Source organism: Pristiophorus japonicus, chromosome 10, assembly GCF_044704955.1.
Source record: "Pristiophorus japonicus isolate sPriJap1 chromosome 10, sPriJap1.hap1, whole genome shotgun sequence".
In the NCBI taxonomy this organism is placed as follows: Eukaryota; Metazoa; Chordata; class Chondrichthyes; family Pristiophoridae; genus Pristiophorus; species Pristiophorus japonicus.
The window spans coordinates 140,551,267-140,574,868 of NC_091986.1; the positions used below are offsets into that span (position 1 = coordinate 140,551,267).

Genomic DNA, 23,602 nt, shown 5'->3' on the forward strand with positions numbered 1-23,602 from the left:
CAAAGAGCTGTTCATGCACACCAGCTGTCTGTTCGATTGGGGCTGGTACCAGCTACTTGTCATGGTCGTATGTTTTTGCTATATAACTTGTGTGTTATATTTCATCCTAAATTCCAATTAAACACAATATACCTACCATATTGGTTTGCACTCGATCCTGATTAATTGAAAGACGAGGTCTAGTTAATCTCAACATAGGCCCTAGATCCAACCCTATTATGTTAGTCTTTTGTGCATTTTAGGTCTCTACACTGATCAGGCTCTGCTTTACACAGAGAAACACCACTAGAAAGGAATTCATGGTTCATAGATTATTTAGGGAGATGTGTAGGAGCAGGTCATGTTACAGCCACATTTCTATTCATGTTTAGTGCGTCAGCATGTTTTTGCTTAATTTTCTTGTGTTTAGTGCATTACAGATTGCACAGACTTGAGCCGGTATTTTTGGTACTCTAAAACTAACTTGTTCAAATTGCTCCTGAACTTTTAAAATTGTCCCTTAATGAGATGTCTCCTGAGAATAGAATAACACAAAGCATAACATTCAGGATCCTGAATAAGAATTAAGGAACTTGAATACAGAACCTTTCTCTCTAAAGTTTCACTATTGTCTTTTGCCTCATTGGGCCTAGGACTCTGAGTAAGCACTAAAAAATGACATATACTGGACCCACAAACAATACTTCACATGGTATTTATGGCACGGATTACAAATTTGGACATTTGGGTAAGATAGCAAGATTGGCTATCGGTGTACCTTGTGTGCACTCTAGAACATCCATACACAAGGCTTCTACAGCATCCATCCTTTCAATATGCACAAGCCTGGTCAGCAGATCAGGGATGCTGTAACCTGCTGTGCTTATACGGTCAAAGAGTTGCATTCCATCTGTCATTCCACCTATTTCATCCCTCTTCAGCCCAAAACTTTCTGCCAGATGACGCCATGTTTTTACAATAGCTTTATCCGTGCTGTAGGTAGAACTCAACATTCTGCTGGTTTTCTCGAGACAGTCAAAAGGCAGTTCTGTAGGGCTGAGCCCTGAAAATATGAATTATAGTAATTTATTAAAACTAGAATATCACTTGTATAATAAGCATTTCAGAATAGCTAGGAGACTTGGGGGAATTAAATATTGTTCTCCACCCCTTCTGCACCCCTGCATTTAGAACTACAGATTCTCATTACCTTTGTAAAAATAGTCTGGGATCACCTAAAATTATTAAAAGTGGTCCACAGAATTAAATAAAACAACCCAATAGCTTTATTCTGATGTATTTATATGGCATATGAGATTTTCAGTAATCAAAGCTCTCCATCCCTAGAGAATGTTCTGAATTGTAGTGAGGACAAACAACAGGTTTGGATTTCTCAGCAGGGAACTACATTCGCACAGGATGACCAATATGGCATCCACCATTTTGACCTTGTGAATTTATCCAATTTTGAAGTGACACAAATTTTGAGGAAAAATGAAAAGCCATTTCTCTTTAATCATAAATCTTAAAATATAGGAGATTTTTTTAAATGATAAAAAACAAATTACTGATAGAAAGTTGACAACATATGAACCATTTAAAATTAATTACAGTGCATTTTGTACATCCAATGATATCAGAACTCATGATAATGACCATGTTAACATATAAACCTCAGTTCAAGTGCATTTCCAAGTAGATTTTATTAGTTTAGTAATTAAATGATTGAAAAATTCAATATGCTTTATAATTTTTTTATATTTTTCTCAACTTGTAGCACTTTGGGGTAAGGAAAATTCACAAAATTGAAAGTAATTTATGGCTTGAATAGTTTGGAAAACAGTACATTCCTGATGCATTACCTTCTGTGAAACTGCATACTTTCTTGCACAATTCAAGTATCTTTTCCCTTCGTGTCTGTATCTGGAAAATTAACATTACCCATTTTCAGTTAAAAGAATAAACATTGGGTTAAGAACCATATACTGTAGAGCAGGTTTCTACTTAAATGTACAATCACTCTTTGAGAGGTGTATAAAAAACACATTAGTGTGAAGGTTGTATCACATAGGTTTTTTATGCACTGGTAGGCACACATGCAGACAGTTGTTCAATCTTGGTTGCTGTGCTACAGTAAGAATGTCTAGGTATTGAAGGCAGTGCAAAAAAGACAACCAAACATATTTACGGCAACTGAACTATAACGTTTATGGGATTCTTTACTCTGAAGAGGGAGGCACAGCGGAAATATTCAAGATCCTTAAAGGAATCGATTAATTGAACCCCAATAATGTTTAAGATTATCACAAATTCTAGAAACAGAGGATATGGGTGCAAGCTTTGAAGAGGAAATGTGCACAAACAATTTAGATTGAGCATGCGGTCCTAAAGTAATGAAGGGTGCTCATAAATGCAAGTTTTTTTTTTCTTTTCACCTGATGAGTGGACTTCTGGAGTACGTGGCTGGTTTTGCACAAAGTTACGCTGCTGCCCTATTTCATACACCCAAATAATCAATCTTTAATTACCTGTAGTACGTTTCTAGCATGCATTCATAAATAGTCTCAAAAAATTCAGACTATGTCCTGCCTCTAATACTTGTGTTTATATAATGCCTTATCATGCTGTCAAAACATTTCAAATCGCTTCTCACAATGAATTGGTTTTGTAGTGCAATGACTGTGACTAATTAGGCAATTGTCCTACAAACCAAAATGAGATGAATAACTGGTTAATTGTTTTTTGATGGCATTGATTGATGGATGTTGCCCAGGTTACCAGGAGGACCATCAAGAGAAGGACTGCAGCAGATCAGGGAGAATGCCCATCAACATTTTCTCAGGCAACTAGGTATGGGTGATAAAAATCCAGTTTTGCCCATGTTGCCAACATCCTGAGATCAAATATATGTAAAAAAAAATCAAATATGTTAAAAAAATCAAGCTCCCAGCACTTCTTAAAATAACGACAGGATATTTAGAATCCTCCTGAATTGGTAGAAAGGACTTTAATTTTAACATCTCAGCTGACGAACAACACTTCTGACCATATCAGTACTGTGGTGGAATGTCAAGCTCAATGGAAGTGATTAGTTCCTAATTATCATGGAGCCAACAGTTTGACAGGAAATATATTCTCTTAAATTAACAAAATACAGAATCACAACACAGTATAGGATATGGCAGCATAATAATTATATTGCTGGACTAGTAATTCAAAGGCCTGGACTAATAATCCAATAGAACGGGGAGGGTTTAAACTAAGTTGGCAGGGGGATGGACTCCAGGATGTACTATTAGAAAGGAGAAACAAAGGGCACAAAGGATTGGGAGAGATGGATAGTACTAAAGCAATAAATAGTAAGGTATTATATGGGTTCAGCCTAGGAGAGAACACAGGGAGTTCTAAGATAGGTTTACAGTGTATGTATGTGAACACATGAAACATGGTAAATAAGGTTGGTGAGCTGCAGGCGCAAATAACCACATGGGAATATGATTTCATGGCAATAACGAGACCTAGCTCAAAAAAGGGCAGGATTGGGTATTTAATATTCCTGGATATAAGGTGTTCAGGAAAGCTAGGAGGTGGCGTGCCAGTATTGGTTAAGGAGAATGATACATGGTGGAGAGAGAGGACGTCCTGGAGGGGTCAAGGACAGAATGTACATGGCTAGAGTTAAGAAATAATAGAGGTGCCATTACACTACTAGGTGTATTCTATAAGCCACCAACTAGTGGTAAAAATATGGAGGAGCAAATTTACAGAGAAATTATAGAGAGATGCAAGAACTATAGAGTAGTGATAATGGGTGACTTCAACTATCCTAATATAGACTGCGATAGCAATAGTGTAAAGGGAAGAAAGGGGGAAGAATTTCTGAAGTGTGTTCAGGAGAACTTTCTGGATCAGTATGGTTGCAGCCCAGTGAGGAAGGAGGCATTGCTGGATCTGGTTTTGGGGAATGAGGTGGGTCAAGTGGAGCAAGTGTCAGTAGGGGAACATTTGGCGATCATAGTATCATAAGGTTTAGATTAGCTATGGAAAAGGACAGTGAGCAATCTAGAGTAAAAATACTTAATTGGAAGATAGCCAATTTCAATGGGATGAGAACAGATAAATTGGAGGCCCAAGTAAATTGAAATCAAAGATTGGCAGGCAAAACTGTAATGGAGCAATGGGCTGCCTTCAAAGAGGAAATAGTTCAGGTACAGTCGAGGTAGATTCCCACGAGGGGAAAAGTAGGGAAACTAAAATCAGAGGAAAGAGATGGCGAGTAAGATGAAACGGAAAAAGAGCACAAATGGCAGACGTGAGGTCGAGAATACATTCGAGAATCAGGTTAACTGTCGAAAGTTCAGAGTAGAAGGGGAAAAAAAGAGGGGCAAAGAGAATAGAATGGCAGCTAACATAAAAGGTAATCAGACGTCTACTATAGGCATATTAATAGTAAACGGGCAGTAAGAGAAGGGGTGGGGCCAGTTAGGGACCAAAAGGAGACCTGTGCATGAAGGCAGAGGATATGGTTGAGGTGATAAATGAGTACTTTGCATCTGTCTTCACCAAGGAAGAAGATGCTGCCATAGACATAGTGAAGAAGGAGGTAGTTGAGATACTGGATGGGATAAAAATTGATAAAGACGAGATATTAGAAAGGCTCTCTGTACTTCAAGTGCCACGTGCTAGTCAGAGTAGGAATCGCAGGATAGTTCAGATGAATACGTGGCTTGAGGAGAGGTGCAGGAGGGAGGGATTCAAATTCCTGGGACATTGGAACCGGTTCTGGGGGAGGTGGGACCAGTACAAATCGGAAGGTCTGCACCTGGGCAGGACCGGAACCAATGTCCTAGGGGGAATGTTAGCTAGTGCTGTTGGGGAGGAGTTAAACTAATATATCAGGGGGATGGGAACCTATACAGGGAGACAGAGGGAAGTAAAATAGGAGCAGAAGCAAAAGATAGAAAGAAGAAAAGTGAAAGTAGAGGACAGAGAAACCCAAGGCAAAAATCAAAAAGGGCCACATTGCAGCAAAATTCTAAAAGGGTGTGTTAAAAAGGCAAGCCTGAAGGCTCTGTGCCTCAATGCGCGGAGTATTCGTAATAAGGTGGACGAATTAACTGCACAAGCAGCAATTAATGAATATGATATAATTGGCATCACGGAGACATGACTCCAGGGTGACCAAGGCTGGGAACTCAACATCCAGGGGTATTCAACATTCAGGAAGGATAGACAGAAAGGAAAAGATGGTGGGGTAGCGTTGCTGGTTAAAGAGGAAATTAACGCAATAGTAAGGAAGCACATTAGCTTGGATGATGTGGAATCTGTATGGGTAGAGCTGTGGAAACCAAAGGACAGAAAATACTAGTGGGAGTTGTGTACAGACCACTAAACAGTAGTAGTGAGGTTAGGAATGGCATCAAACAAGAAATTAGGGATGCGTGCAATAAAGGTACTGCAGTTATCATGGGCAACTTTAATCTACATATAGATTGGGCTAACCAAACTGGTAGCAATACGATGGAGGAGGATTTCCTGGAGTGTATTAGGGATGATTTTCTGGACCAATATGTTGAGGAACCAACTAGGGGGCTGGCCATCCTAGACTGGATGATGTGTAATGGGAAATAACTAATTAGCAATCTTGTTGTGTGAGGCCCCTTGGGGAAGAGTGACCATAATATGGTAGAATTCTTAACTAAGATGGAGAATGACACAGTTAATTCAGAGACTACGGTCCTGAACTTAAAGAAAGGTAACTTCAATGGTATGAGATGTGAATTGGCTAGAATAGACTGGCAAATTATATTTAGAGGGTTGACGGTGAATAGGCAATGGCAAACATTTAAAGATCACATGGATGAACTTCAACAATTGTACATCCCTGCCTGGAGTAAAAATAAAACGGGGAAGGTGGTTCAACCGTGGCTAACAAGGGAAATTAAAGATAGTGTTAAATCCAAGGAAGAGGCATATAAATTGGCCAGAAAAAGCAGCAAACCTGCAAATGGGAGAAATTTAGAATTCAACAGAGGAGGACAAAGGGTTTAATTAGGGGGGGGGGAATAGAGTATGAGAGGAAGCTTGCCGGGAACATAAAAACTGACTGCAAAAGCTTCTATAGATATGTGAAGAGAAAAAGATTAGTTAAGACAAACGTAGATGCCTTGCAGTCAGATTCAGGTGAATTTATATAAGGGAATAAAGAAATGGCAGACGTTAAACAAATACTTTGGTTCTGTCTTCACTAAGGAAGACACAAATAACCTTCGGGGTCTAGTGAGAAGGAGGAACGGAAGGATACCCTTATTAGGTGGGAAATTGTGTTAGGGAAATTGATGGGATTGAAGACCGATAAATCCCTGAGGCCTGATAGTCTGCATCCCAGAGTACTTAAGGAAGTGGCCCTAGAAATAGTGGATGCATTGGTGATCATTTACCAACAGTCTATCGACTCTGGATCAGTTCCTATGGACTGGAGGGTAGCTAATGTAACACCACTTTTTAAAAAAGGAGGGAGAGAGAAAATGGGTAATTATAGACCAGTTAGCCTGACATCATAAGTGGGGAAAATGTTGGAATCAATTATTAAAGATGAAATAACAGCGCTTTTGGAAAGCAGTGACAAGATCGGTCCAAGTCAACATGGATTTATGAAACAGAAAGCATGCTTGATAAATCTTCTGGAATTTTTTGAGGCTGTAGGATGTGGTGTATTTGGACTTTCAAAAGGCTTTTGGCAAGGTCCCACACAAGAGATTGGTGTGCAAAATTAAAGCACATGGTATTGTGGGTTATGTACTGACGTGGATAGAGAACTGGTTAGCAAACAGGAAGCAGAGAGTCGGGATAAACACATCCTTTTCAGAATGGCAGGCAGTGACTAGTGGTGTGCCGCAGGGTTCAGAGCTTGGACCCCAGCTATTTACAATATACATTAATGATTTAGATGAAGTAATTGAGTGTAATATCTCCAAGTTTGCAGATGACACTAAACTGGGTGGCGATGTGAGCTGTGAGGAGGACGCTAAGAGGCTGCAGGGTGACTTGGACAGGTTAGGTCAGTGGGCAAATGCATGGCAGATGCAATATAATGTGGATAAATGTGAGATTATCCACTTTGGGGGCAAAAACACAAAGGCAGAATATTATCTGAATGGTGGCAGATTAGGAAAAGGGGAGGTGCAACGAGACCTGGGTGTCATGGTACATCAGTCATTGAAAGTTGGCATGCAAGTACAGCAGGCAGTGAAGAAGGCAAATGGTATGTTGGCCTTCATAGCTTGAGGATTTGAGTATAGGAGCAGGGAGGTCTTACTGCAGTTGTACGGGGCCTTGGTGAGGCCTCACCTGGAATATTGTGTTCAGTTTTGGTCTCCTAATCTGAGGAAGGACGTTCTTGCTATTGAGGGAGTGCAACGTAGGTTCACCAGACTGATGGAGAGACTGGATCGACTGGGACTTTATTCACTGGAATTTAGAAGGATAAGAGGGGATCTCATAGAAGCATATAAAATTCTGACAGGACTGGACAGGTTAGATGCAGGAAGAATGTTCCCGATGTTGGGGAAGTCCAAAACCAGGGGACACAGTCTAAGGATAAGGGGTAAGCCATTTAGGACTGAGATGTGGAGAAACTTCTTCACTCAGAGAGTTGTTAACCTGTGGAATTCCATACCGCAGAGTGTTGTTAATGCCAGTTCATTGGATATATTGAAGAGAGAGTTAGATGTGGCCCTTACGGCTAAAGGGATCAAGGGGTATGGAGAGAAAGCAGGGAAGGGGTACTGAGGTGAATGATCAGCCATGATCTTACTGAATGGCGGTGCAGGCTCGAAGGGCCGAATGGCCTACTCCTACAACTAGTTTCTATGTTTCTATGTTTCTAAGTAGATAAATCACCTGGACCAGATGGGATGCATCTAGGACACTGAGGGAAGTGAAGGAAGAAATCGAGGAGGTATTGGCCATAATCTTCCAATATTTATTGGAAATAGGAGTGGTGCCAGAGGACTGGAGAATTGTAAATGTTACACTCTTGTTCAAAAAAGGTATAAAGATAAACCTAGCAACTGCAGGCCACTCAGTTTAATCTTGGTAGTGGGGAAGCTTTTAGAAACAATAATTAGGGACAAAATTAACTGTCACTTGGACAAGTGTGCTTTAATTATGGAAAGCCAGCACGGATTTCTTAAAGGCAAATCCTACATGCCTATAGTAGATGTCTGATTACCTTTTATGTTAGCTGCCATTCTATTCTCATACCCTCTCTTTGCCACTCTTATTTTCTTTTTCAGTTCTCTGAACTTTAACCAACTTGATCGAGTTTTTTGATGAGGTAACAGAGAGGGATGATGAGGGCAATGCAGTTGATGTGGTGTACATGGATTTCCAAAAGGTATTCGACAAAGTGCCACATAATAGACTTGCCAGCAAAGTTGAAGCTCATGGAATAAAAGGGACAATGGCAGCATGGATACAAAATTGGCTAAGTGACAGGAAACAGCGTAGTGGTTAACGGTTATTTTTCGGACTGGAGGAAATTACACAGTGGGATTCCCCAGGGGTCGGTTTTACAACCACTGCTTTACTCAATATATATTAATGACTTGGATGTGGGTGTACAGGGCACAATAAAAATTTTGCAGATGACACAAAACTTGGAAGTATTGTGAAGAGTGAGGAGGATAGTGATAGACTTCAAGAGGACATAGACAGGCTGGTGGAATGGGGGGACACGTGGCAGACAAAATTTAACACAGAAAAGTGGAAAGTGATACATTTTGGTAGAATGAGGAGAGGATATATAAACTACAGGTGCAACGTCCCGAATCCGGAACTCTCGGGACCAAGGCTGTTCCAGATTTTGGGTTTTGCCAAATTTTGGAACGTCTTTCTGATGCCACTAATCCAGAAACACCCGAGCCCAGGTTTGGGTACTTCTGGATTTCGGAAGCTCAGAAAGGGTGGGGTGCTCGTCAATGAGCTGTTCGGGTCGTTGGGTGAGGCCCCGCCACTGTGGAAGTGTTCGGGTGGGGCCCCGCCGTGTGGAAGTGTTCGGGTGGGGCCCCGCTGGGTGTAAGTGTTCGGGTGGGGCCCCGCCATGTGGAAGTGTTCGGGTGGGGCCCGGCCACTGTGGAAGTGTTCGGATGGGGCCCGGCCACTGTGGAAGTGTTCGGGTGGGGCCCCGCCGTGTGGAAGTGTTCGGGTGGGGCCCCGCCGTGTGGAAGTGTTTGGGTGGGGCCCGGCCACTGTGGAAGTGTTCGGGTGGGGCCCCGCCACTGTGGAAGTGTTCGGGTGGGGCCCCGCCACTGTGGAAGTGTTTGGGTGGGGCCCCGCCGTGTGGAAGTGTTCGGGTGGGGCCCCGCCACTGTGGAAGTGTTCGAGTGGGGCCCTGCCACTGTGGAAGTGTTCGGGTGGGGCCCCGCCGTGTGGAAGTGTTCGAGTGGGGCCCTGCCACTGTGGAAGTGTTCGGGTGGGGCCCCGCCGTGTGGAAGTGTTCGGGTGGGGCCCCGCCGTGTGGAAGTGTTCGGGTGGGGCCCCGCCGTGTGGAAGTGTTCGGGTGGGGCCCCGCCGTGTGGAAGTGTTCGAGTGGGGCCCCGCCGTGTGGAAGTGTTCGAGTGGGGCCCTGCCACTGTGGAAGTGTTCGAGTGGGGCCCTGCCACTGTGGAAGTGTTCGAGTGGGGCCCTGCCACTGTGAAAGTGTTCGGGTGGGGCCCGGCCACTGTGGAAGTGTTCGGGTGGGGCCCCGCCACCGTGGAAGTGTTCGGGTGGGGCCCCGCCGTGTGGAAGTGTTCGAGTGGGGCCCTGCCACTGTGGAAGTGTTCGAGTGGGGCCCTGCCACTGTGAAAGTGTTCGGGTGGGGCCCGGCCACTGTGGAAGTGTTCGGGTGGGGCCCCGCCACCGTGGAAGTGTTCGGGTGGGGCCCTGCCACTGTGGAAGTGTTCGGGTGGGGCCCTGCCACTGTGGAAGTGTTCGGGTGGGGCCCCGCCACTGTGGAAGTGTTCGGGTGGGGCCCTGCCACTGTGGAAGTGTTCGGGTGGGGCCCCGCCGTGTGGAAGTGTTCGGGTGGGGCCCCGCCGTGTGGAAGTGTTCGGGTGGGGCCCTGCCACTGTGGAAGTGTTCGGGTGTGGCCCCGCCGTGTGAAAGTGTTCGAGTGGGGCCCCGCCGTGTGGAAGTGTTCGGGTGGGGCCCCGCCGTGTGGAAGTGTTCGGGTGGGGCCCCGCCGTGTGGAAGTGTTCGGGTGGGGCCCTGCCACTGTGGAAGTGTTCGAGTGGGGCCCTGCCACTGTGGAAGTGTTTGGGTGGGGCCTTGCCACTGTGGAAGTGTTTGGGTGGGGCCCCGCCACTGTGGAAGTGTTCGGGTGGGGCCCGGCCGTGTGGAAGTGTTCGGGTGGGGCCCCACCGTGTGGAAGTGTTCGGGTGGGGCCCGGCCACTGTGGAAGTGTTCGGGTGGGGCCTTGCCACTGTGGAAGTGTTTGGGTGGGGCCCGGCCACTGTGGAAGTGTTCGGGTGGGTCCCCGCCACTGTGGAAGTGTTTGGGTGGGGCCCCACCGTGTGGAAGTGTTCGGGTGGGGCCCTGCCACTGTGGAAGTGTTTGGGTGGGGCCCCACCGTGTGGAAGTGTTCGGGTGGGCCCCCGCCGTGTGTAAGTGTTCGGGTGGGGCCCCGCCGTGTGAAAGTGTTCGAGTGGGGCCCTGCCACTGTGGAAGTGTTTGGGTGGGGCCCCACCGTGTGGAAGTGTTCGGGTGGGGCCCCGCCGTGTGTAAATGTTCGGGTGGGGCCCGGCCACTGTGGAAGTGTTCGGGTGGGGCCCTGCCACTGTGGAAGTGTTTGGGTGGGGCCTTGCCACTGTGGAAGTGTTTGGGTGGGGCCCCGCCACTGTGGAAGTGTTTGGGTGGGGCCTTGCCACTGTGGAAGTGTTTGGGTGGGGCCCCGCCACTGTGGAAGTGTTTGGGTGGGGCCCCGCCACTGTGGAAGTGTTTGGGTGGGGCCTTGCCACTGTGAAAGTGTTCGAGTGGGGCCCCGCCGTGTGGAAGTGTTCGGGTGGGGCCCTGCCACTGTGGAAGTGTTTGGGTGGGGCCTTGCCACTGTGGAAGTGTTTGGGTGGGGCCCCGCCACTGTGGAAGTGTTCGGGTGGGGCCCGGCCACTGTGGAAGTGTTCGGGTGGGGCCCCGCCACTGTGGAAGTGTTTGGGTGGGGCCCCACCGTGTGGAAGTGTTCGGGTGGGGCCCTGCCACTGTGGAAGTGTTCGGGTGGGGCCCGGCCACTGTGGAAGTGTTCGGGTGGGGCCCGGCCACTGTGGAAGTGTTCGGGTGGGGCCCGGCCACTGTGGAAGTGTTCGGGTGGGGCCCGGCCACTGTGGAAGTGTTCGGGTGGGGCCCTGCCACTGTGGAAGTGTTTGGGTGGGGCCCCACCGTGTGGAAGTGTTCGGGTGGGGCCCGGCCACTGTGGAAGTGTTCGGGTGGGGCCCCGCCACTGTGGAAGTGTTCGGGTGGGGCCCCGCCACTGTGGAAGTGTTCAGGTGGGGCCCGGCCACTGTGGAAGTGTTCGGGTGGGGCCCCGCCACTGTGGAAGTGTTCAGGTGGGGCCCGGCCACTGTGGAAGTGTTCGGGTGGGGCCCCGCCACTGTGGAAGTGTTTGGGTGGGGCCCGGCCACTGTGGAAGTGTTTGGGTGGGGCCCGGCCACTGTGGAAGTGTTCGGGTGGGGCCCGGCCACTGTGGAAGTGTTCGGGTGGGGCCCCGCCGTGTGGAAGTGTTCGGGTGGGGCCCCGCCGTGTGGAAGTGTTCGGGTGGGGCCCGGCCACTGTGGAAGTGTTCGGGTGGGGCCTCTGCCACTGTGGAAGTGTTCGGGTGGGGCCTCTGCCACTGTGGAAGTGTTCGGGTGGGGCCCCGCCACTGTGGAAGTGTTCGGGTGGGGCCTCTGCCACTGTGGAAGTGTTCGGGTGGGGCCCCGCCACTGTGGAAGTGTTTGGGTGGGGCCCGGCCACTGTGGAAGTGTTTGGGTGGGGCCCGGCCACTGTGGAAGTGTTCGGGTGGGGCCCGGCCACTGTGGAAGTGTTCGGGTGGGGCCCCGCCGTGTGGAAGTGTTCGGGTGGGGCCCGGCCACTGTGGAAGTGTTCGGGTGGGGCCCCGCCGTGTGGAAGTGTTCGGGTGGGGCCCCGCCGTGTGGAAGTGTTCGGGTGGGGCCCTGCCACTGTGGAAGTGTTCGGGTGGGGCCCCGCCGTGTGGAAGTGTTCGGGTGGGGCCCGGCCACTGTGGAAGTGTTCGGGTGGGGCCCCGCCGTGTGGAAGTGTTCGGGTGGGGCCCCGCCGTGTGGAAGTGTTCGGGTGGGGCCCCGCCGTGTGGAAGTGTTCGGGTGGGGCCCCGCCACTGTGGAAGTGTTCGGGTGGGGCCCCGCCACTGTGGAAGTGTTCGGGTGGGGCCCCGCCGTGTGGAAGTGTTCGGGTGGGGCCCCGCCAAGCAGATGTTCGCACGAGGCCCCGTCGCTGAGATGTTCACGCGGGGCTCCACCGCCGAGATGTTCGCGCGGGCTCTGCCAAAGAGATGTTCGCACGGGCTCTGCCAAAGAGATGTTCGCGCGGGCCCTGCCAAAGAGATGTTCGCACGGGCCCTGCCAAAGAGATGTTCGCACGGGCCCTGCCAAAGAGATGTTCGCAAGGGCCCTGCCAAAGAGATGTTCGCACGGGCCCTGCCAAAGAGATGTTCGCGCGGGCCCTGCCAAAGAGATGTTCGCGCGGGCCCTGCCAAAGAGATGTTCGCACGGGCCCTGCCAAAGAGATGTTCGCGCGGGCCCTGCCAAAGAGATGTTAGTGCGGGGCTCCGCCGAGGAGCTATTCGGGGGAGACCTCGCCGCCGTGGAGGAGTTCCTTGTCTGGCCCGAGGTAGGTGGGCTCGGGCAGCCGAGGTAAAGGGGAGGGAGGGGGGCCGGGGTGAAGTCAGGGCGGATGAAGTCGGGGCGGGCGAAGTCATGGTGAAGTCGGGCCAGAGCGAAGTTGGTTCGCCGAGGCGGGGTGGGGGGGGAGTCCGGATAGCGGAACATTTTCCATTTTCCGGACGACCCTGCCACGGATCGGCCCGGTATCCGGATTCCAGAACATTCTGGATTCCGGAACTCCGGATTTTGGAGGTCGAACCTGTAAAGGGTACAATCCTAAAGTGGGTGTATGAACAGAGAGACCTAGGGGTATATGTGCACACACTCTGGAAGATGGCAGGGCAGGTTGAGAAAGCGGTTAAAAAAACTTACGGGATCCTGGGCTTCATAATATAGGCATAGAGTACAAAAGCACAGAAATTATGATGAACCTTTATAAAACACTGGTTCGGCCTCAGCTGGAGCACTGTGTCCAATTCTCAGCACCACATTTTAGGAAGGATGTTAAGGCCTTAGAGAGGGTGCTGAAAAGGTTTACGAGAATGATTCCAGGGATGAGGGACTTCAGTTACATGAATAGACTGGAGAAGCTGGGGTTATTCTCCTTAGAGCAGAGAAGAGAGGAGATATGATGGAGGTGTTCAAAGTCATGAGGGGTCTAAACAGAGTAGATAGAGAGAAACTGTTCCCATTGCAGAAGGGTCAAGAACCAGAGTACACAGATTTAAGGTGATTGGCAAAAGAACCAAAGGCGACAGAAGAATAAACTTTTGTACACAGCGAATGTTTAGGATCGGGAATGCACTGCTTGAATAGGAGATAGAGGTAGACTCAATTACGGCTCTCAAAAGGGCGTTGAATAAGTACCTGAAGGAAAAACATTTACAGGGCTAGGGGAAAGGGCAGGGGAGTGGGACTAGCTAAATGTTCCTGCAAAGAGCAGGTGCGGGCCGAATGGACTTATTCCGTGCTGCAACCATTCTATGATTCTATGAATGCAAGTTCAAATCCCATTATAGCAATCTGAGAATTTCAATTCAGTTTTAAAAGAAACTGGAAATAAAAAGCTGGTTGGTATCAGTAAAAGATAAATCTGTCTTAAAAACTCAACTGGTTTCCTGTCCTCTAGGGAAGGAAACCTGCTGTCTTTCCCAACCTGGCCTACATGTGACCGCAGTCCCACATCAATGCAGGGTAACCAAGGCTGGGAACTCAAAATCCAGAGGATGGATAGACAGAAATAAAAAGGAGGTGGGGTAGCGTTACTGGTTAAAGAGGAGATTAACGCAATAGTAAGGAAGGACATTAGCTTGGATGATGTGGAATCTGTATGGGTAGAGCTGCAAAGCATCAAAGGGCAGAAAACGTAGTGGGAGTTGTGTACAGCCCACCAAACAGTAGTAGTGAGGTTGGGGATGACATCAAACAGAAAATTAGGGATGCGTGCAATAAAGGTACAGAGTTATCATGGGTGACTTTAATCAACATATAGTTTGGCTAACCAAACAGGTAGCAATACTGTGGAGGAGGATTTCCTGGAGTGTATAAGGGATGGTTTTCTAGACCAATATGTTGAGGAATCAACTGGAGAGCTGGCCATCCTAGACTGGGTGTTGTGTAACGAGAGAGGATTAATTAGCAATCTTGTCGTGCGTGGCCCCTTGGGGAAGAGTGACCATAATATGGTAGAATTCTTCATTAAGATGGAGAGTGACACAGTTAATTCAGAGACTAGGGTCCTGAACTTACAGAAAGGTAACTTCAATGGTATGAGACGTGAATTGGCTCGGATAGATTGGCGAATGATACTTAAAGGGTTGATGGTGGATAGGCAATGGCAGACATTTAAAGATCACATTGATGAACTACAGCAATTGTACATCCCTGTCTGGTGTAAAAATAAAATGGGGAAGGTGGCTCAACCGTGGCTAACAAGGAAAATTAGGGATAGTGTTAAATCCAAGGAAGAGACATCTAAATTGGCCAGAAAAAGCAGCAAGCCTGAGGACTGGGAGAAATTTAGAATTCAGCAGAGGAGGACAAAGGGTTTAATTAGGAGGGGAAAAATAGAATATGAGAGTAAGCTTGCAGGGAACATAAAAACTGACTACAAAAGCTTTTATCGATATGTGAAGAGAAAAAGATTAGCAAAGATTGATGTAGAGCTCTTGCAGTCAGAATCAGGTGAATACATAATGGGGAACAAGGAAATGGCAGACCAATTGAACAAATACTTTGGTTCTGTCCTCACTAAGGAGACACGAATAACCTCCCGAAAATACTAGGGGACCGAGCATCTAGCGAGAAGGAGGAACTGCGGGAAATCCTTATTTGTTAGGAAATGGTGTTAGGGAAATTGATGCGATTGAAGGCCGATAAATCCCCAGGGCCTGATAGTCTGCATCCCAGAGTACATAAGAAAGTGGCCCTAGAAATAGTAGATGCATTGGTGGTCATTTTCCAACATTCCATGGACTCTGGATCAATTCCTATGGATTGGAGGGTAGCTAATGTAATCCCACTTTTTAAAAAAGGAGGGGGAGAGAAAACACGGAATTATAGACCGGTTAGCCTGACATCGGTAGTGGGGAAAATGTTGGAATCAATTATTAAAAATGAAATAATAGCGCATTTGGAAAGCAGTGTCAGGATCGGTCCAAGTCAGCATGGATTTATGAAAGGGAAATCATGCTTGACAAATCTAGAATTTTTTGAGGATGTAACTAGTAGAGTGGATAAGGGAGAACCAGTGGATGTGGTGTATTTGGACTTTCAAAAGGCCTTTGACAAGGTCCCATACAAGAGATTAGTGTGCAAAATTAAGGCACAAGGTATTGGGGTAATGTATTGACGTGGATAGAGAACTGGTTGGCAGACAGGAAGCAAAGAGTGGGAATAAACGGGTCCTTTTCAGAATGACAGGCAGTAATGAGTGGGGTACCGCAAGATTCAGAGCTTGGACCCCAGCTATTTACAATATATATTAATGCTTTAGACAAAGGAATTGAATGTAATATCTCCAAGTTTGCAGATGACACTAAGCTGGGTGACAGTGTGAGCTGTGAGGAGGATGCTAAGAGGCTGCAGGGTGACTTGGGCACATTAGGTGAGTGGGCAAATGCATGGCAGATGCAGTATAATGTGGATAAATGTGAGGTTATCCACTTTGGTGGCAAAAACAGGAAGGCAGATTATTATCTGAATGGTGACAGATTAGTAAAAGCGGAGGTGCAACGAGACCTGGGTGTCATGGTACATCAGTCATTGAAAGTAGACATGCAGGTACAGCAGGCCGTAAAGAAAGAAAATGACATGTTGGCCTTCATAGCGAGAGGATTTGAGTATAGGAGCAGGGAGATCTTACTGCAATTGTACACGGCCTTGGTGAGACCACACCTTGAGTGTTGTGTGCAGTTTTGGTCTCTTAATCTGAGGAAGGACATTCTTGCTATTGAGGGAGTGCAGCGAAGGTTCACCAGGCTGATTCCCGAGATGGCAGGACTGACATATGAAGAAAGACTGGATCGACTAGGTTTATATTCACTGGAATTTAGAAGAATGAGAGGGGATCTCATAGAAGCATATAAAATTCTGGGATTGGACAGGTTAGATGCAGGAAGAATGTTCCCAATGTTGGGGAAGTCCAGCACCAGAGTACACAGTCTAAGGATAAGGGGTAAGCCACCGAGGACTGAGAAGAGGAGAAACTTTTTCACCCAGAGAATTGTGAACCTGTGGAATTCTCTACCACAGAAAGTTGTTGAGTCCAGTTCGTTGGATATATTCAAAAGGGAGTTAGATGTGGCCCTTACAGCTAAAGGGATCAAGGGGTATGGAGAGAAGGTAGGAGTGGGGTACTGAAGTTGCATGATCAGCCATGATCATATTGAATGGTGGTGCAGGATCGAAGGGCCGAATGGCCTGCTCCTGCACCTATTTTCTATGTTTCAATGGGCCCAAGTTTCGGGCCGCGCCTAAAATGGTGCAACCCGGACCTGGACGCCCGTTTTTCGCGCCACAAAGTGCGCCTAAAAAAAACTTACCTATTCTCCGGCTTCCTGCAGGTCCTCTGGAGCCGGGCGCGGCGCAGCACAAGTTGTGGGGGGGCGGAGCCAGGTCCCTGCGCTGAAAACAGTGCCGGGACCTCTGCACATGCGCGCTACAGTGGGCACGCAAGTGCAGTAGCTCCAGGCGTCCAAAACTGTGGGAGGGGCTCGAAGCATGCAGCCCCTAGCCCTGGCCGAATGGCCTCACTGGGGCTGCGTGGATAAGGCTCACCTCCCACCTGACCCGACTTGATTCCCGCTCCCCGGACCGGACCGGACCCGACCCCCGCTCTCCCCCCTCCCCGCCCCGGCGACCCGACCTCCGCTCCCCCACCCCTCCCGGTGACCCGACCTCCACTCCCCCCCCCCCATCGCCGACCCGACCTCCGCGCCCCCCCCGACCTACGCGCCTCCCTCCCCCCCGCCCCCGACCTCCGCGTCTCTCTCCTCCCCCCCCACGCCCACCCCCGACCTCCGCGACTCTCCCACCCCCGACCTCCGCGACTCTCCCCCCCCCCCCCCGGCTCTCCTCCCTCCCGACCTCCGCGACTCTCTCTCCCCCACCCCCCCGGACCTCCGTGACTCTTCCACCCCCGACCTCCGCGACTCTCTCCCCCCCCCCCCCCCACGCCCACCCCCGACCTCCGCGACTCTCCCACCCCCGACCTCCGCGACTCTCCCCCCCCCTGGCTCTCCTCCCCCCCCGACCTCCGCGACTCTCTCTCCCCCACCCCCCCGGACCTCCGCGACTCTTCCACCCCCGACCTTCGCGACTCTCCCCCTCCCCCCCCGACTCTCCCCCGCCCCCCCCCCCCGGACCCCACGACCTCCGCGACTCTCACTCCCCCCCCCCGACCTCCACGACTCTCCCACCCCGACCTCCGCAACCCCCCCGACCTCCGTGACCCCCCCAACCTCCGCGACCCCCCCGATCTCCGCGACCCCCCCGACCTCCGCGACCCCCCCCGCCGGACCCGGGACCCGAGACCCGAGACCCGATGCCACCTACCTGTAAATCCAGCCCGAAGTCTTGGGCCCGGCCGTTCAGCCTCCTTCTCTCCCTCCTTCCCCTCTCCTCTCCTTCCCTCCCTCCCCTCTCCTCTCCTTCTCTCCCCCTCCTCCCCCCCCACCCCCTCCCCCCTCCTCCCAACCGCCACTCCACCCCACCTCCCCTCCTCCCACCCCCCCTACCCCCCACCCCACCTCCCCCCATCCCCCTCTACCTCCCTCCTCCTTCCTCCCCCTCTTCCCCCCCATCCCCTCCCCTCGCTGTCAGAAACATAGACACTGACAGACAGAGAGTGAGAGGCACTGACAGGGACACACTGGGGGGGTCATCCCAGCACGCTGTTGGAGGACTCCTAGTGCTGCAGTCGGTAAGTAGAAAATGTTTTATTTATTGATTTTTTAATGTAAGAATTATTTTTTATTAATTTTTTTTGATTGATTTATTGGTTGATCTATTGATGTATTTATCATTTATTATTTTTGATGGCTCTTTATTTGTAAAACTGAAGTGTTTAATGTTTGTAAACTTCCCTTTAAACCCCCCCCCCCCCCATTCCCTATGCCTGATTTGTAACCTACGCCTGATTTTCTAAGTGTAGACAAGGTTTTTCTGAGCGTACAAAAATCTACACTTACTCCATTCTAAGTTAGTTTGGAGTATGTTTTCACTGCCTAAACTTTCAAACTGGGCGTAAATGGCCAGATACGCCCCCTTTTTGAAAAAAAATCTGTTCCAAACTGAAACTGTTCTAACTGACTAGAACTGGAGCAAACTAAATACCGAGAATTGCAATTTCTAAGCTACTCCATTCTGAACCAATTGCTCTAAAAAAACAGGAGCAACTCAGGCTCCTATGTTTCTAATGCGGTTGATTCTTAAGTGGCTTAGCAAGCCATTCAGTTGTATCAATTCACTATCACAAGGAATGCAGCGGTTGAAGAAGAAAGCTCACCACCACATTCTTGGTGCAACTAGGAATCGGCAATAAATGCTGGTCTTGCTAGTGATGCCCACATCCTGAGAATGAATGAATAAAAAATATATATTTTAATCACGGAGTGGTTGGCCAGTAAATTTGCTAGTGCAATACACTTTTTATGATGCTAGAAATGCAAACTTCTACATGTTAGTATTTTAATATGATCTGCTTACACCACAGATGGTGTTCTATGCCACTGTACAGAAACATGAAATGAGAATATAAAAAAAGTAAGCAAACACGTAAGGAAAAAAGACATTAAGAGTATTGTAAGTTCTGTGCCACTGGGGTCAAGTTATATGAATAAAACTTTAAAAAAATATTTATTAAAAACACTTATATGGCTTGAAATTAGTTTTTATTTATTAGAACACGTATATGGCTTTGTGCATTACTTTGGCAATCTGACACAGAAATAAAAGGCTAGCTGGTGTGGAGAATGGAAATATTCTGATAGATGCAGTACAGATTAGGTTAGGCTGCATTGTTGGGACATCACAGGGGAAACTATACTATGCATATAACCCATGTTGTACCTCACCTGAAAGCTCCTGATACTGACACTGACTGAATTTAAAAAATGGAAATGTGTTTCATTTCCCAGCACTAGCATTCATCACCTTGATAATGAGAACTATATTGGCATGTCTTGTGATAGCCTTCATCCACTCTGCTCAACAAACTTAAAGAACTTGCATTTATAGAGTGCTGTTCACACCCTCAGCATATGCTAAAGTGCTTTACAGTCAATGAAGGTAGACACTGTTGTTACATAGGCAAATATGGCAGCCAATTTGCAAACAGAAAGTTCCCACAAACAGCAAAAGCGATAATTGGTGGTGGTCGAGGGATAAATGTTGTTCAGAACACCAGGAAAACTCTTTGCTCTTCTTTAAATAGAACTGTGGGATATTTTATGCCCATCAGAATAGGCAGACAGGGCCTAATGTAAAGGGTGTAATGTATTATCTGAAAAACATGAATAAAGCTTACATCGTTCTGGGACCAGGAATAGCAGTGGGAACAGGATGAGTTAATGCAAAACAGGTAGACTGCCTGTCCAGTGTCTCCTTCATTTAGTGTACCATTTCAAATATATGTCTCTGGAGTAATACATAATATTCCCAGATCCCACCTGCATTTTATTTCATGTAGAAAGCCTTACCCCAGTTGCTTTGTTATTTGTTGATTTATCTCTCGTTAAAGGAACCAGTGACAGGAGGCATAAATCAGACATTCCCTGCTTGTCTAATGCAGCTTCTTCATCACTGTCCATACTCCGACTCAAAAGTTGCTCATTTTCTGAAGAAGCATCATTTTCACTGGGGAAGAAAATAGATTGAATACATCAGGAAATATTGTGCAAAAAATACAATTTACATCAAGATTTATCTATGCACTAAAATGTTTTATTCCTTCATTCTGCGTAGAAGAAGTTAAACACTATGCTTAAGGGTAATTAGCTAAATCTTGTGACCCAAATAGTAATAAGGCAAGGTAGTCAAGGCTAAATTATTGGCGTTCTTCCAAAATAATTAGATACTATGGGCCCAAGTTTCCACATGATTCGCGCCTGATTTTTAGGAGCAACTGGTGGAGAACGGACTATTTTAGAAATCGCAATTCTCCACATTTTTTTTTCTGCAGTTCTAGTCAGGTAGAACAGTTCTAGTTTAGAACAGAATTTTTTCTTCAAAAGGGGGCGTGTCCAGCCACTGACGCCTGATTTGAAAGTTTCCACAGTGAAAATGTACTCCAAACTAAAGTAGAATGGAGCCAGTGAAGATTTTTGTAGAACTGAAAAAACCTGTTCTACACATTAAAAAATCAGGCGCAGGTTACAAATTAGGCGTCCAGAACGAGGTGGGGGGGAAGGGAACTCATTAAATTCGACAATAAATCCTTATTTATACTTCTACAAATATTATACAAATAAATCCAACCTAAATAAACATTTATAAGCCACGAAAAGATTAAATAAACCATCTTCCTACCTGTGTGAAAGTGCTTCAGCCAGGGAGAATTCTGCAGCCGTTCGTGCCGCTGAGCGGGGGGGGGGGGGGGGGAGGGAGGGAGAGAGAGAGGGGAGGGAGGGAGGGAGGGAGAGAGGGAGGGGAGGGAGAGAGAGAGAGAGAGAGGGGGAGGGAGAGGGGGAGGGAGGGGGAGAGAGGGAGGGAGAGAGAGAGAGAGGGGGGGGCGTCGGGTCGGGGAACAGGAGCGCGGGTCGGGTCAGTCGGGGGGGGGGAGCGGGTGTCGGGTCGGTGCGGGGAGCGGGTGTCGGGTCGTCGGGGGGGGGGAGCGGGTGTCGGGTCGGGTCAGGTCAGGTCGGCGGGGGGGTGGGGTGGGGCGGTAGAGCGAGTGTCGGGTCTGGTCAGGCGGGGAGCAGGAGCTGGCCGTGAGAGGAGCCCCAGTGAGGCCATTCAGCCAGGGCTAGGGACTGCGTGCTTCGGGCCCCTCCCACACAGTTCGGCGCCTGGAGCTACTGCACTTGTGTGCCGACTGTAGCGCGCATGTGCAGAGGTCCCGGCACTGTTTTCAGTGCCGGGACCTGGCTCCGCCCCCCCACAGCTTGTGCTGACTGCGCCAAGGGCCTGAGGACCTGTAAGTAGGTGCAGACTACCGAGGATTTTTTTAGGCGCCGTTTTAGGCGCGAAAAACGGGCACCCAGCTCGGAGGGGCGCCCGTTTTTTTTCTTGTGGAAACTTGGGCCCTATGATGGGAGAGTTAGTATACCAGAGGACTGAGCTTAAATATGCCAAATGTCTTTTCTCATCCTTGATTGATGTTATTATATCAGTGTACTACTAAAGAAATATTAACAGTGTCTCACAGAGATCTGAAACCTCCCTGGTTTCCGGTATCTTCCATATTGTGCCCTATCCATATAATGAAATAGTCAGCCATGACCTCTCCATAGCTATTGAATGCTCAGAACTCTCAATGGAAATATATAATGGGATAAAAATATTCAAAGTACCTTTATAGAAATATACTAACAGATGTTTAACATATAAAGGGACTGATAATGCAGTTTCCCGTGCATCATGAGCCACTGGCAATGATACTGGTAGATGCTACATGCACAAATGAACTGATCACCCTGATTAAAGGGAGTTCAGAATATTTCAACAATTTACTTTATGGGAACTCCAAGTCCATCTCATGATGTGCCACGCAGCTTGGGTGCCATCAGCCAGTCTTCTCTTCTTTTTAGGCAGTCCCTCGAATCGAGGAAGACTTATTTCCATGTCAAAAAAGGGATGAGTTTGATGAGTTCACAGGTATTTCAATGAAGGACCTAATATTCCAGGTCCCGAACTAAATCTTGAAGGTTGGAAGATGCCTCTGCCTGGATTTTATTGAATGTGTGGTGGCTGTTGCATTCCAGCCACCACATGGGCTTGACAGAGCTTGGTCTTGGTCCAGTGGCAAGGATTAACCAAGACGACTGGAGACCAGCTCTGCTGCACAGACCTAGGGCACACACATATCACAGTGTGGGCTGGCCCGTGCTGCCCCTGTAAAGGACTGATGGGTGACGATTGCGCACCGGATGCTTTTCTGGTCTGTGGGCAGAGGACCAGGGAAGGCTGTAGAGTTGGAGGAATGCCCAAATCTTTTTTTAATTTATAATTGGAGACCTGGACTGCATTGTACATATGGCAAATGTGTCTGACAGAAATGGGGATAAATATATTTTTTTAAAGACTTGCATTTATATAGCGCCTTTCATGACTACCGGACATCACAAAGCATTTTACAGCCAATGAAGTTTTTTTTTGGAAGTGTAGTCACTGTTGTAATGTAGAAATGCAGCAGCCAATTTGCACACAAGCAAACTCCCACAAACAGCAATGTGATAATGACCAGGTAATCTGTTTTTTTGTTATGCTAATTGAAGGATAAATATTGGCCAGGACACCAGGGATAATTCCCCTGCTCTTCTTCGAAATAGTGCCTTGGGATTTGTTACGTCTGCTTGAGAGAGCAGACGGGACCTCGGTTTAACATCTTAGCGAAAAAAAGACAGCACCTCTGACAGTGCAGCATTCCTTCAGCACTGCACTGAAGTGTCAGCCTAGATTTTTCATGCTCAAGTTGGGCTTGAACCCACAACCTTCTGATTCAAAGGGAAGTGTGCTACCCACTGAGCCACAGCTGACTTTAGAAAGGTATGTGTCATTACAGCTTTGAGTTTTTTTCTACGTAATATTTAGAATGCAATCCCACAATTGTGAATCATTGTCGATTCAGGTAGCTATAAAACAAAAATGTTTTTCTAATTTTATGTTCTTTTTTAATGATAATGTGCCAAGAACATCTATTATGAAATTTATATCAGTTTGCTAGCGTTGTATGCTTAGGCTAACAACAAATATACATAATACAGAAACCAATGCAAATTGACTTACCTTTTCTCAGTCTTAGGTGGAACTGCCTTCAGTTTATTATCAAATTCATCTTTCTCAGTAAATATTACAACATTTTCTGTCAAAAAATAAAATAAAAACTGATTAAAGGCCTAACAGATAACTAGTGTGAACGTAAACGATTAAACAATGAGGCGGTAGAATTTCCGTTTTGGACGCAATCGGCAATCTGGGTGCAAATCGCACCTAAAATTGCGCTCGTTTTGAGAAGTGGTTCTTTTGCTCAAGTTTCTACTCAAACTCATTTGCATATCATCAAAATTAACATTTGCCATGAGCCAACA

General features: G+C 47.9%; 1 protein-coding gene across 1 annotated transcript in view; it reads right to left on the minus strand.

Annotated features, from left to right (window-relative positions):
- Positions 1-707: 707 nt before the first annotated feature.
- The window catches only part of edar (ectodysplasin A receptor), a 96,285-nt gene continuing 73,390 nt past the window's right edge, over positions 708-23,602 (minus strand). The window contains exons 8-11 of the mRNA XM_070891308.1: positions 23,301-23,376; positions 20,054-20,210; positions 1,842-1,902; positions 708-1,042 (exon numbers count right to left, since the gene is read on the minus strand). Coding sequence (XP_070747409.1) covers positions 708-1,042; positions 1,842-1,902; positions 20,054-20,210; positions 23,301-23,376 — 629 coding nt within the window. The remainder of the gene's footprint in view (positions 1,043-1,841; positions 1,903-20,053; positions 20,211-23,300; positions 23,377-23,602) is intronic.